We start from the raw sequence: 14,220 nt of genomic DNA, 5'->3' as shown, positions 1-14,220 counted from the left end.
ATCCCCCTCATCCTCACCTACCACTCCACCAGACTCTGCATCCGCTGGAATTTCCAGCATTTATTACAGGATCCCACCACCAGACACATCTTTCCTGCTCCTCCTCTCACGGCCTTCCACAGGGACCGCTCCCTCTGCAATTCCCTCATGCACTCATCCCTCCCCACCCATCACAACTCTGGCACCTTCCCCTGTGCCCGCAGGAGGTGCAAAACTTGCACCCACACCTCCTCCCTCACCATGGTCCGGGGCCCCAAACAGGACTTCTATGCTAAGGAACACTTCACCTATACATCCAGTGAACTTAATTTACTACATCGATAGTAAATGCACTCTTTGTGGCATCCTCTACATTGGAGAGACCAGTCTGGGAGATCGCTTCACTCAGCACCTCCTATCCACAACCACAGCAACCTCCCAGTGGCCAACCACTTTAATTCTGGGTCATACTCCCGCACTCACATGTCTTTCCATGGCCTTATGTACTATCCTATCCTGACCACCCACAGATTGGAGGAACAACACCTCATTTTCTGTCTGGACACCCTCTAGCCAGATGGAATGAACATTGACTTCACTGTTTTCCATTAAACCTGCTCATCTTTTCTTCCCCATCCCCCATTTCCTGCCTTTCAGTTCTTTCGCCAATCCTGTCCTGCCACCCCCTTCCCCCTCCCACTCTTTTATTCTGATACTCACCTGCATTTCCTCAAACATTGATGAAGGGCTCAAGCCCGAAATGTCAGCTATGTATCTCTGCCTTTGCTACATAAAGTACACTGTTTGACCTGCTGAGTCTCTCCAGCATTGTGTGTTTTTACAACTTCCCCCCAGAGGTGTCAATCACCCATTATACAGATGATATCCTTCTGTAACACTTTGGAGAGGAATCAAATACAAGCTTCAGAATTAAGCAGGATTTTAATTCTGTCATGATTTAAAAAGCCTTTCTTTAAAGGAAACCTTATCTTGTTTCAAAATAGTATGCAAATGAGAAATTTATGGTTTGATTTGATGTAATGAGGATGATTAAACTGATACCATAAGGCAGAATCATCTTAATATTGACTCAGATCAGAGGCATTTGATAGATTAATCTCCTCTCAGGGAACGAGTCTGGGCAATTAACTGTAGGCCCTTTCAAATCGTCATGTTAACTGGGGTTAACTGGACAATTTGCTTGGTTAGCAACCCCTTTATATGGTGATTTGAAAGGGACCAACCAGGTCAACCCGGTCAAAACCCAACTGGGTTCCTGACCTACCTCAGAGGTGGTCAGGGAACCCAGTAAAACTTACCTGGGCGCCTTGGTCCGACAGTTTGATAGGTGAAATGGCCAACCCGGTTACTTTGGTGATGTTAACGCTTGCACACTGGTGTCACAGGGAAGCCCCTGGCTGAGGTTCCACTGCCATGGGGCGGGGGGGGGGGGGGGGAAAGAAGAGAGAGGTTGCTTCCAGAGGGGTAGAGAGATGGTGGGGAGAAATGGTGGAGATGGCAACTAACCGGGGTGGGGGGATTGACTGACTGCCAGTAGTTCCCATGAGTGCTTGACGTGTCATTTATCGCATCATCATGGGGGTGGGATCCCCATGCAATTTGAAAAGTGCTTCCAGCACCTTTGCCCCAGTAATCGCACCCGAGTCCCAGGAGGCTACCAAGGTGCTGCAATTTAAAAATGGCTAGTGATAAGTTGCAGTGCCCTAGCCAGAATGTTGTGTTTCTCAGTATACCATGGCACACAGGCCAAAGATATTCCCAAGATCAGAATTTTGTAATTTTTTATGTACCCAATTTCCACGCCTGCTATAAATTGTGCACGTTCTTTCATTGCCGCTATTACATTCCCATGCTCACTATAAATTGTATGCGTTGTTTCAACATGTAAAAATATTCTTGTCTAGCATACACACGCATATAATATGCAGGAGGGGTACCTGGCATATAGTTCTCTGACATCATGTGATGTGACATTACCACAGTTTTAGATTCATTTCTGCAAAACCTCCCAACTTTCTTCAAAACCACTCCATATCCATAACAACATCTGCCCTCATCTCTGTTCAAGAGGCCTAAGTGGTTTACGACACCAGCAAGTCTACACATCAAAATGATACTTGAGGTTTGAAACAGTGTGCATAAAAATTGCTTTTAAGAACCACACCTGGTAGTTGAGTTTCAATTACGAACACTTCTTCAGTTTTATGGCTTTATTTTTCCCAGATGTGTCAACTCCAACTAAGGTACCATGGTGTTTTTGCAAATGTGCTGTGACCTGTGTGTGACCCTGTATCCAGCCTACAATTCCCTCACTAGACATATTTTTAAGTCTACAATTTACTTTAAGAAATACATATTTTATAACTAAAGATTTTAACTTTAAAGGTTAACTAAAGATTTTAACTTTAAAGGAGTGGTAATGGAGGCTGGTACAATAGGATCATGTTAAAGACTTTTAGATAGGCACATGTATGCAAAAAAAATAGAGGATCATGGATATGAGGTAGGGAAGGATTAGACTGTTTACATAGGTCAGCAATAAAATAATGGGTTGAAGGGTCTGTGCTGTTGTGTTCTATGTTGTATTGTTACACGTGAACTTGGATACCAAAGTACCCATGTTTATTCCGGCACTTTGTATGGCCATCAAAGGCAGCATGATTAAAGTGAGAGAAAATCAGAAGACATGATTGAAAATTCCCAAAAACCTTGAAGATGGCACAGATTAGGTAATTACAGAGATTAAGAAACTGTACAAACATGCATGAAAGAAAAAAGTCATGGTAAGAATTAGCAACAAAAATGAATAATTTTAAGATGAGCTGATGTCAATTCAGGTGCTAATACAGGATGGATAAACTAGCCTGGATTTAAACTGAGAAAGTGGTGTTTGTGACAAGTAAAGGTGGAGAATGAGCACTGGAGTGGTTATGTATAGGGGCAAGAAAGAGAGAAAGGAGTGTTTCATCAAGTGAAGTGAGGCAGAGATGTAATCAAGCAATGTTACAGAGTAAAAGCAGGTATTCTTGTAATAGAACTGAAATGTAGTTAGAAGCTCACAGTGCAGGCAAATACAATACAAAAGGATGCAAATTGTCAACCTTAATTTTAATCAACTGCCAAGGATTAATCAAAGGTACTGAGATTGTGGCAGGATACAAAAGATTTTGGTTTCAGTCTTCCCTATATTTAGCTGTAATAAACTTTTACTGAATTAATATTACATCAGACGAGCAGTGACAAATCAGGAAGTGGAAAACTTATGGCAAGATAGGTGTAAGCGGTGCCAGCACTATCAGGATGGGGAATTATGAAAGTGATTTAAAAAAAAAAAGAAATTGCTGGAAACACTCCGACAGTAGGTGTACAAACAGAATGGGTAAGAGAAAATTTGTTGCATTTGTGCTTTCAGGAGGCCTTCAAGAAAGTGCCACACAAGATGTATTAATCGAAATTAGAGCAAGGTGAGTAATAAACTGGTATGGAATCTGTTTTGGCGGCTCCGTGATATCAAACATGACATGTCCATTCCAATTCTGTGTGTTATGAGACAAATGAGCCAACAGATGCTTGCACACATGGAACAAGGTGACATTGACAAAACAATTGGATAGGCAAGTTGGACTTGGGTGCTCCTCACACAAGAACCTGAGATGTTCAATAATAACCTGAATACTCCATTTCTCTTTTTTTAGCAGTCATTAACCGAGGGTTACCAGGAGTCAGGAGGTTTTTGAGCACAACCTTGAATCTTTACCTCAGTCTATAGTCCCTTTCACACTTGCATGCCACTAAATTAGCTGTTCAGTGTCCTTGAATAGGAATGGGGGGCTTGGCTTTTCACACATGACCACTACTAACTGAGACTGATCACTTTCACACTTGCAAAGAGCCATCCCCAGGGTTAGGACTGATCTACCTTCTACTGGTGACTTCATGATGCATCGAGTGATGGTGGACCTGCCCCAAATCCTGATCAATTATTATGATCTTATATTTGAACAAAATTAATCATGCCTAATTATTACACAATTAAGCTTAAAGAAATCTCTTGGTGCCTGCCACATTGACCACCGCCAGTGGGCTGATATCGCCTCAAACCGTGCATCTTGGCGCCTCAGTTCGGCGGGCAGCAACCTCCTTTGAAGAAGACCGCAGAGCCCACCTCACTGACAAAAGACAAAGGAGGAAAAACCCAACACCCAACCCCAACCTACCAATTTTCCCCTGCAACCGCTGCAACCGTGTCTGCCTGTCCCGCATCGGACTTGTCAGCCACAAACGAGCCTGCAGCTGACATGGACATTTACCCCTCCATAAATCTTCGTCCCGTGAAGCCAAGCCAAAGAAAGAAAGAAGAAGAAGAAGCTTTATGTGCAGCTCAGTATGAGCCCTTCAGCCTCTGTTGTTCTACCGACCTATATAAACCTTTATAAGGGACCATGGGAAAGTACTAGCAATAGAGGACAATTTTTAAGCAGGGCGGGAAAGTTGGTAGAACTATACCGCTCAAATTTATACAGCATGGAAAGTTGGTAGGATTATCTCGTACAATTTATACAGTGTGGGAAAGTTGGTAGCACTATCGTGTACAATTTATAAATACCGTGGGAAAAAGGGCTGTATGCCCGGCTGCACGCGTGGAGCATTCATAGAGGGGTTTCTCTGCCGCATGGCATTCTGGGAAGTCAGGTCCACCATTGCTCCCCCCCCCCCCATGGTCTTTATAAATTGTGCGCTATAGCGCTACCAATTTTCCCCACGCTGTATAAAAATGTCCACTATTGCTATTTATTTCCTCTCTTTCTCTCTCTGCACCCCCCCCCCCCCACCCCACCAACCACTGCAACTTTTCCACAGCAAAGTTTATAAAAGAAAGATGAGGCAGGGGATCATTAACTAGTCACAGAGAAGAATGGGTTTTCTGTCCTTTGTAAGAGCCAGTTCAGTACAGCTTTGAGTCAGAGTAGTTACTGGCAGAAAAATAAGGTACAGATTTGTAAGTTGGCAGCATGTTCAAGTATTCTATTTGGACAAAGAATGAATAATCATAATTTTCTTTCTGAGAAAATTGATGACAGCAGATTTGAAGTAGGGAGATTGAAGAGAAATACGTGAGAAGAGTTTAACTATTGTTAAGAGACTATTGGGCCAAAAGCATATAAAGTTTGCAAATGTTGCACTAGACGCTTCGATGCAACAGATGTATATTCCCTATCTGAAGGAAGGAAGAAGCCTTCAAGACACAGCTAAGACATTGTAAGGGAAATCACAGAATGAATTAGAAGGGAAACGTGTTCAGTGATCCTTTAAGTCATCAAAGCAAGATCATTTTTCGCACAGCAGGTGAAATCCTGCTGGAAAAACAAATGGTCTATGATCATTACTTGCTCCTGGTAACCTACAAATTGTTAAACCAATTTAGGGAATTAAGAAGTACAAAAGCTGTTGGAAAACTTCAGAATACTCTGAATGTTGACATCTAATGCCACTTGTTTCCTATAAATCACACCTTGCTTATTGTTGCATATTAAAAAAGAACTTACTGGATTAGCAAATCATGCATCCAATAGGTGCACAAAATTAGTGTTAGTAATTTAGAATACAACTCCCCTTTAACAATGGTAATTATGAATTAAATGTCAATCAACCTCGTTGGCTCTGAAATTCAAACTGTCAAGTCTTACTCTTTAATACAGCAAATTCTTTTCAGAGATTTCAGGCAATTTATAAATTACCAGTGAACAAGCTGTATCAAATCAAATTTAATATGCAAATGTAAATATTACTGAGTCAAGCAGTACTTTTGTTATTTCACTTGGATACAGCCCATTCACCCCAGTTACTAAAAAGAAAATCTTAAAATTTTCCTTAATACAAGGAAGATATTGCTATGCAAACACAATAGATAAAATTAATACAGAATTGTCTGTATTATCTTTCTTGACTAAAAAATAAGAAGTTATTCTATTGCACCTAAAATTTGAGAGACTCTGGATTGACCAGTGTCCATATCTTCTGCACATTCATTTAACATTTGTTGAGGAGGCTTTGGAAGTACTGGTATATTCTTCTTCAAAATCTGAGCAAAACTAGGTTCTCCTGAAGTCTTATGCCAGGCATTTTCAGAGGACATCCTGCAATACAAAACGTAGTCAAGAGATGTGGAAATAGGAACAAAGCCAAAACATTTATCTTTTATTGTTTACATCCATTGTACAAATTACTTTTGTGAGGGAGAAGAGAGTGTGTCCTGGGTGTGATAGTAACTTGGCAGTGGGAAGTTGCATAATCTCATGAAGAGGGATGTTTGTATTTTGTTATGACCTGCATTTGTTACTTTCTGTAGCTTCTTCTGATATGGAGCAGAATAGATCCAATACCACACTGTGATGTACCCAGTGAGTATGCTTTTGATGGGGCATCTGTGCAAGTTGGTGAGAGCTGTGGAGGCAAGGATAACTTCCTTAATTTCTAAGAAAATGGAAGTGTGGGTATGCTTTCTTGACCATCATGTTAACATGCATTGGAGATGTTTTATTCCCATAACATGAAATTATCTAATCTTTCTGCTTCTGCTCTATTGAGCTTTCTGGAAATTTAATTGCCCAATTCTTAATGTTATCTAATTGAAAATAGATATTTCCTGCAGTGAAATGCTCCAAGACTGCTAATTATTAGCACCATTATTTCTTATTTATCCTTACCACTGTTTTTTCAATAATCAATTAATCCTCTATGAATATAAATATATTGCACTCCACAACATGAACTCTAAGCTTGTGGAGTAGCCATGTGACATCTTAAAATCCAAATACACTAATCCTCTAGTTCCCTTCATCCACTCTGCTGACTAGATTCTAAAGCAACTCTAGTAAATAAATTAAACGTGATTCTACTTGCACAAAACACGATTTTCCAGGTATTGTGGTTGGATGGGATAGACAAAAGCTTACATTAAAGGGCCACAATACTGATTATACAAGTCCCTTTTTGACGAAAAGTTGCATTCACCTAAATTAACGATGGGTAAGAAATACAGGACAACTCCAATTATCCGAAATCAGATTCTCCAAAATCCTCAGTTATCCGAAATTTTAAATGAGGATATCTGAAACAAATCAGAAATCCTCATTTATCTGAATTTTTTTCGGAGCTGAACTGACCAGGGATATCGGGCACCAGCCAGCGGCAGCAGCAGTGGACCTCAGGCTCCCGGACGGGAGTGGGACTCTCAGGCTCCCGGACGGGAGTGGGACTCTCAGGCTCCCGGACGGGAGTGGGACTCTCAGGCTCCCGGACGGGAGTGGGACTCTCAGGCTCCCGGACGGGAGTGGGACTCTCAGGCTCCCGGACGGGAGTGGGACTCTCAGGCTCCCGGACGGGAGTGGGACTCTCAGGCTCCCGGACGGGAGTGGGACTCTCAGGCTCCCGGACGGGAGTGGGACTCTCAGGCTCCCGGACGGGAGTGGGACTCTCAGGCTCCCGGACGGGAGTGGGACTCTCAGGCTCCCGGACGGGAGTGGGACTCTCAGGCTCCCGGACGGGAGTGGGACTCTCAGGCTCCCGGACGGGAGTGGGACTCTCAGGCTCCCGGACGGGAGTGGGACTCTCAGGCTCCCGGACGGGAGCGAGACTCTCAGGCTACTCTCAGGCTCCCGGACGGGAGCGGGACTCTCAGGCTACTCTCAGGCTCCCGGACGGGAGCGAGACTCTCAGGCTACTCTCAGGCTCCCGGACGGGAGCGGGACTCTCAGGCTACTCTCAGGCTCCCGGACGGGAGCGAGACTCTCAGGCTACTCTCAGGCTCCCGGACGGGAGCGAGACTCTCAGGCTACTCTCAGGCTCCCGGACGGGAGCGAGACTCTCAGGCTACTCTCAGGCTCCCGGACGGGAGCGAGACTCTCAGGCTACTCTCAGGCTCCCGGACGGGAGCGAGACTCTCAGGCTACTCTCAGGCTCCCGGACGGGAGCGAGACTCTCAGGCTACTCTCAGGCTCCCGGACGGGAGCGAGACTCTCAGGCTACTCTCAGGCTCCCGGACGGGAGCGAGACTCTCAGGCTACTCTCAGGCTCCCGGACGGGAGCGAGACTCTCAGGCTCCCGGACGGGAGCGAGACTCTCAGGCTCCCGGACGGGAGCGAGACTCTCAGGCTCCCGGACGGGAGCGAGACTCTCAGGCTCCCGGACGGGAGCGAGACTCTCAGGCTCCCGGACGGGAGCGAGACTCTCAGGCTCCCGGACGGGAGCGAGACTCTCAGGCTCCCGGACGGGAGCGAGACTCTCAGGCTCCCGGACGGGAGCGAGACTCTCAGGCTCCCGGACGGGAGCGAGACTCTCAGGCTCCCGGACGGGAGCGAGACTCTCAGGCTCCCGGACGGGAGCGAGACTCTCAGGCTCCCGGACGGGAGCGAGACTCTCAGGCTCCCGGACGGGAGCGAGACTCTCAGGCTCCCGGACGGGAGCGAGACTCTCAGGCTCCCGGACGGGAGCGAGACTCTCAGGCTCCCGGACGGGAGCGAGACTCTCAGGCTCCCGGACGGGAGCGAGACTCTCAGGCTCCCGGACGGGAGCGAGACTCTCAGGCTCCCGGACGGGAGCGAGACTCTCAGGCTCCCGGACGGGAGCGAGACTCTCAGGCTCCCGGACGGGAGCGAGACTCTCAGGCTCCCGGACGGGAGCGAGACTCTCAGGCTCCCGGACGGGAGCGAGACTCTCAGGCTCCCGGACGGGAGCGAGACTCTCAGGCTCCCGGACGGGAGCGAGACTCTCAGGCTCCCGGACGGGAGCGAGACTCTCAGGCTCCCGGACGGGAGCGAGACTCTCAGGCTCCCGGACGGGAGCGAGACTCTCAGGCTCCCGGACGGGAGCGAGACTCTCAGGCTCCCGGACGGGAGCGAGACTCTCAGGCTCCCGGACGGGAGCGAGACTCTCAGGCTCCCGGACGGGAGCGAGACTCTCAGGCTCCCGGACGGGAGCGAGACTCTCAGGCTCCCGGACGGGAGCGAGACTCTCAGGCTCCCGGACGGGAGCGAGACTCTCAGGCTCCCGGACGGGAGCGAGACTCTCAGGCTCCCGGACGGGAGCGAGACTCTCAGGCTCCCGGACGGGAGCGAGACTCTCAGGCTCCCGGACGGGAGCGAGACTCTCAGGCTCCCGGACGGGAGCGAGACTCTCAGGCTCCCGGACGGGAGCGAGACTCTCAGGCTCCCGGACGGGAGCGAGACTCTCAGGCTCCCGGACGGGAGCGAGACTCTCAGGCTCCCGGACGGGAGCGAGACTCTCAGGCTCCCGGACGGGAGCGAGACTCTCAGGCTCCCGGACGGGAGCGAGACTCTCAGGCTCCCGGACGGGAGCGAGACTCTCAGGCTCCCGGACGGGAGCGAGACTCTCAGGCTCCCGGACGGGAGCGAGACTCTCAGGCTCCCGGACGGGAGCGAGACTCTCAGGCTCCCGGACGGGAGCGAGACTCTCAGGCTCCCGGACGGGAGCGAGACTCTCAGGCTCCCGGACGGGAGCGAGACTCTCAGGCTCCCGGACGGGAGCGAGACTCTCAGGCTCCCGGACGGGAGCGAGACTCTCAGGCTCCCGGACGGGAGCGAGACTCTCAGGCTCCCGGACGGGAGCGAGACTCTCAGGCTCCCGGACGGGAGCGAGACTCTCAGGCTCCCGGACGGGAGCGAGACTCTCAGGCTCCCGGACGGGAGCGAGACTCTCAGGCTCCCGGACGGGAGCGAGACTCTCAGGCTCCCGGACGGGAGCGAGACTCTCAGGCTCCCGGACGGGAGCGAGACTCTCAGGCTCCCGGACGGGAGCGAGACTCTCAGGCTCCCGGACGGGAGCGAGACTCTCAGGCTCCCGGACGGGAGCGAGACTCTCAGGCTCCCGGACGGGAGCGAGACTCTCAGGCTCCCGGACGGGAGCGAGACTCTCAGGCTCCCGGACGGGAGCGAGACTCTCAGGCTCCCGGACGGGAGCGAGACTCTCAGGCTCCCGGACGGGAGCGAGACTCTCAGGCTCCCGGACGGGAGCGAGACTCTCAGGCTCCCGGACGGGAGCGAGACTCTCAGGCTCCCGGACGGGAGCGAGACTCTCAGGCTCCCGGACGGGAGCGAGACTCTCAGGCTCCCGGACGGGAGCGAGACTCTCAGGCTCCCGGACGGGAGCGAGACTCTCAGGCTCCCGGACGGGAGCGAGACTCTCAGGCTCCCGGACGGGAGCGAGACTCTCAGGCTCCCGGACGGGAGCGAGACTCTCAGGCTCCCGGACGGGAGCGAGACTCTCAGGCTCCCGGACGGGAGCGAGACTCTCAGGCTCCCGGACGGGAGCGAGACTCTCAGGCTCCCGGACGGGAGCGAGACTCTCAGGCTCCCGGACGGGAGCGAGACTCTCAGGCTCCCGGACGGGAGCGAGACTCTCAGGCTCCCGGACGGGAGCGAGACTCTCAGGCTCCCGGACGGGAGCGAGACTCTCAGGCTCCCGGACGGGAGCGAGACTCTCAGGCTCCCGGACGGGAGCGAGACTCTCAGGCTCCCGGACGGGAGCGAGACTCTCAGGCTCCCGGACGGGAGCGAGACTCTCAGGCTCCCGGACGGGAGCGAGACTCTCAGGCTCCCGGACGGGAGCGAGACTCTCAGGCTCCCGGACGGGAGCGAGACTCTCAGGCTCCCGGACGGGAGCGAGACTCTCAGGCTCCCGGACGGGAGCGAGACTCTCAGGCTCCCGGACGGGAGCGAGACTCTCAGGCTCCCGGACGGGAGCGAGACTCTCAGGCTCCCGGACGGGAGCGAGACTCTCAGGCTCCCGGACGGGAGCGAGACTCTCAGGCTCCCGGACGGGAGCGAGACTCTCAGGCTCCCGGACGGGAGCGAGACTCTCAGGCTCCCGGACGGGAGCGAGACTCTCAGGCTCCCGGACGGGAGCGAGACTCTCAGGCTCCCGGACGGGAGCGAGACTCTCAGGCTCCCGGACGGGAGCGAGACTCTCAGGCTCCCGGACGGGAGCGAGACTCTCAGGCTCCCGGACGGGAGCGAGACTCTCAGGCTCCCGGACGGGAGCGAGACTCTCAGGCTCCCGGACGGGAGCGAGACTCTCAGGCTCCCGGACGGGAGCGAGACTCTCAGGCTCCCGGACGGGAGCGAGACTCTCAGGCTCCCGGACGGGAGCGAGACTCTCAGGCTCCCGGACGGGAGCGAGACTCTCAGGCTCCCGGACGGGAGCGAGACTCTCAGGCTCCCGGACGGGAGCGAGACTCTCAGGCTCCCGGACGGGAGCGAGACTCTCAGGCTCCCGGACGGGAGCGAGACTCTCAGGCTCCCGGACGGGAGCGAGACTCTCAGGCTCCCGGACGGGAGCGAGACTCTCAGGCTCCCGGACGGGAGCGAGACTCTCAGGCTCCCGGACGGGAGCGAGACTCTCAGGCTCCCGGACGGGAGCGAGACTCTCAGGCTCCCGGACGGGAGCGAGACTCTCAGGCTCCCGGACGGGAGCGAGACTCTCAGGCTCCCGGACGGGAGCGAGACTCTCAGGCTCCCGGACGGGAGCGAGACTCTCAGGCTCCCGGACGGGAGCGAGACTCTCAGGCTCCCGGACGGGAGCGAGACTCTCAGGCTCCCGGACGGGAGCGAGACTCTCAGGCTCCCGGACGGGAGCGAGACTCTCAGGCTCCCGGACGGGAGCGAGACTCTCAGGCTCCCGGACGGGAGCGAGACTCTCAGGCTCCCGGACGGGAGCGAGACTCTCAGGCTCCCGGACGGGAGCGAGACTCTCAGGCTCCCGGACGGGAGCGAGACTCTCAGGCTCCCGGACGGGAGCGAGACTCTCAGGCTCCCGGACGGGAGCGAGACTCTCAGGCTCCCGGACGGGAGCGAGACTCTCAGGCTCCCGGACGGGAGCGAGACTCTCAGGCTCCCGGACGGGAGCGAGACTCTCAGGCTCCCGGACGGGAGCGAGACTCTCAGGCTCCCGGACGGGAGCGAGACTCTCAGGCTCCCGGACGGGAGCGAGACTCTCAGGCTCCCGGACGGGAGCGAGACTCTCAGGCTCCCGGACGGGAGCGAGACTCTCAGGCTCCCGGACGGGAGCGAGACTCTCAGGCTCCCGGACGGGAGCGAGACTCTCAGGCTCCCGGACGGGAGCGAGACTCTCAGGCTCCCGGACGGGAGCGAGACTCTCAGGCTCCCGGACGGGAGCGAGACTCTCAGGCTCCCGGACGGGAGCGAGACTCTCAGGCTCCCGGACGGGAGCGAGACTCTCAGGCTCCCGGACGGGAGCGAGACTCTCAGGCTCCCGGACGGGAGCGAGACTCTCAGGCTCCCGGACGGGAGCGAGACTCTCAGGCTCCCGGACGGGAGCGAGACTCTCAGGCTCCCGGACGGGAGCGAGACTCTCAGGCTCCCGGACGGGAGCGAGACTCTCAGGCTCCCGGACGGGAGCGAGACTCTCAGGCTCCCGGACGGGAGCGAGACTCTCAGGCTCCCGGACGGGAGCGAGACTCTCAGGCTCCCGGACGGGAGCGAGACTCTCAGGCTCCCGGACGGGAGCGAGACTCTCAGGCTCCCGGACGGGAGCGAGACTCTCAGGCTCCCGGACGGGAGCGAGACTCTCAGGCTCCCGGACGGGAGCGAGACTCTCAGGCTCCCGGACGGGAGCGAGACTCTCAGGCTCCCGGACGGGAGCGAGACTCTCAGGCTCCCGGACGGGAGCGAGACTCTCAGGCTCCCGGACGGGAGCGAGACTCTCAGGCTCCCGGACGGGAGCGAGACTCTCAGGCTCCCGGACGGGAGCGAGACTCTCAGGCTCCCGGACGGGAGCGAGACTCTCAGGCTCCCGGACGGGAGCGAGACTCTCAGGCTCCCGGACGGGAGCGAGACTCTCAGGCTCCCGGACGGGAGCGAGACTCTCAGGCTCCCGGACGGGAGCGAGACTCTCAGGCTCCCGGACGGGAGCGAGACTCTCAGGCTCCCGGACGGGAGCGAGACTCTCAGGCTCCCGGACGGGAGCGAGACTCTCAGGCTCCCGGACGGGAGCGAGACTCTCAGGCTCCCGGACGGGAGCGAGACTCTCAGGCTCCCGGACGGGAGCGAGACTCTCAGGCTCCCGGACGGGAGCGAGACTCTCAGGCTCCCGGACGGGAGCGAGACTCTCAGGCTCCCGGACGGGAGCGAGACTCTCAGGCTCCCGGACGGGAGCGAGACTCTCAGGCTCCCGGACGGGAGCGAGACTCTCAGGCTCCCGGACGGGAGCGAGACTCTCAGGCTCCCGGACGGGAGCGAGACTCTCAGGCTCCCGGACGGGAGCGAGACTCTCAGGCTCCCGGACGGGAGCGAGACTCTCAGGCTCCCGGACGGGAGCGAGACTCTCAGGCTCCCGGACGGGAGCGAGACTCTCAGGCTCCCGGACGGGAGCGAGACTCTCAGGCTCCCGGACGGGAGCGAGACTCTCAGGCTCCCGGACGGGAGCGAGACTCTCAGGCTCCCGGACGGGAGCGAGACTCTCAGGCTCCCGGACGGGAGCGAGACTCTCAGGCTCCCGGACGGGAGCGAGACTCTCAGGCTCCCGGACGGGAGCGAGACTCTCAGGCTCCCGGACGGGAGCGAGACTCTCAGGCTCCCGGACGGGAGCGAGACTCTCAGGCTCCCGGACGGGAGCGAGACTCTCAGGCTCCCGGACGGGAGCGAGACTCTCAGGCTCCCGGACGGGAGCGAGACTCTCAGGCTCCCGGACGGGAGCGAGACTCTCAGGCTCCCGGACGGGAGCGAGACTCTCAGGCTCCCGGACGGGAGCGAGACTCTCAGGCTCCCGGACGGGAGCGAGACTCTCAGGCTCCCGGACGGGAGCGAGACTCTCAGGCTCCCGGACGGGAGCGAGACTCTCAGGCTCCCGGACGGGAGCGAGACTCTCAGGCTCCCGGACGGGAGCGAGACTCTCAGGCTCCCGGACGGGAGCGAGACTCTCAGGCTCCCGGACGGGAGCGAGACTCTCAGGCTCCCGGACGGGAGCGAGACTCTCAGGCTCCCGGACGGGAGCGAGACTCTCAGGCTCCCGGACGGGAGCGAGACTCTCAGGCTCCCGGACGGGAGCGAGACTCTCAGGCTCCCGGACGGGAGCGAGACTCTCAGGCTCCCGGACGGGAGCGAGACTCTCAGGCTCCCGGACGGGAGCGAGACTCTCAGGCTCCCGGACGGGAGCGAGACTCTCAGGCTCCCGGACGGGAGCGAG

At 55.3% G+C, this 14,220-nt stretch overlaps 1 protein-coding gene across 5 annotated transcripts in view; it reads right to left on the bottom strand.

Annotated features, from left to right (window-relative positions):
• The window catches only part of adad1 (adenosine deaminase domain containing 1 (testis-specific)), a 148,050-nt gene that overhangs the window by 99,107 nt on the left and 34,723 nt on the right, over nucleotides 1-14,220 (bottom strand). The window contains exons 1-2 of one of the 5 annotated variants that reach the window (XM_069925183.1): nucleotides 6,228-6,322; nucleotides 5,977-6,137 (exon numbers count right to left, since the gene is read on the bottom strand). The exons of 1 other annotated variant lie outside the window; for it this stretch is intronic. In XM_069925183.1, the coding sequence (XP_069781284.1) occupies nucleotides 5,977-6,137; nucleotides 6,228-6,298 (232 nt within the window). In that variant the 5' untranslated portion in view covers nucleotides 6,299-6,322. Of the gene's footprint in view, nucleotides 1-5,976; nucleotides 6,138-6,227; nucleotides 6,323-14,220 lie in introns of those variants that run through there. 3 more of the 5 variants (XM_069925184.1, XM_069925185.1, XM_069925181.1) reach the window with 3 other exon arrangements.

This window comes from Narcine bancroftii, chromosome 3 (assembly GCF_036971445.1).
Source record: "Narcine bancroftii isolate sNarBan1 chromosome 3, sNarBan1.hap1, whole genome shotgun sequence".
NCBI classification, from domain to species: Eukaryota; Metazoa; Chordata; class Chondrichthyes; order Torpediniformes; family Narcinidae; genus Narcine; species Narcine bancroftii.
Note: the sequence above shows the minus strand (reverse complement) of the source record. Positions and strands in the feature narration are given on the sequence as shown.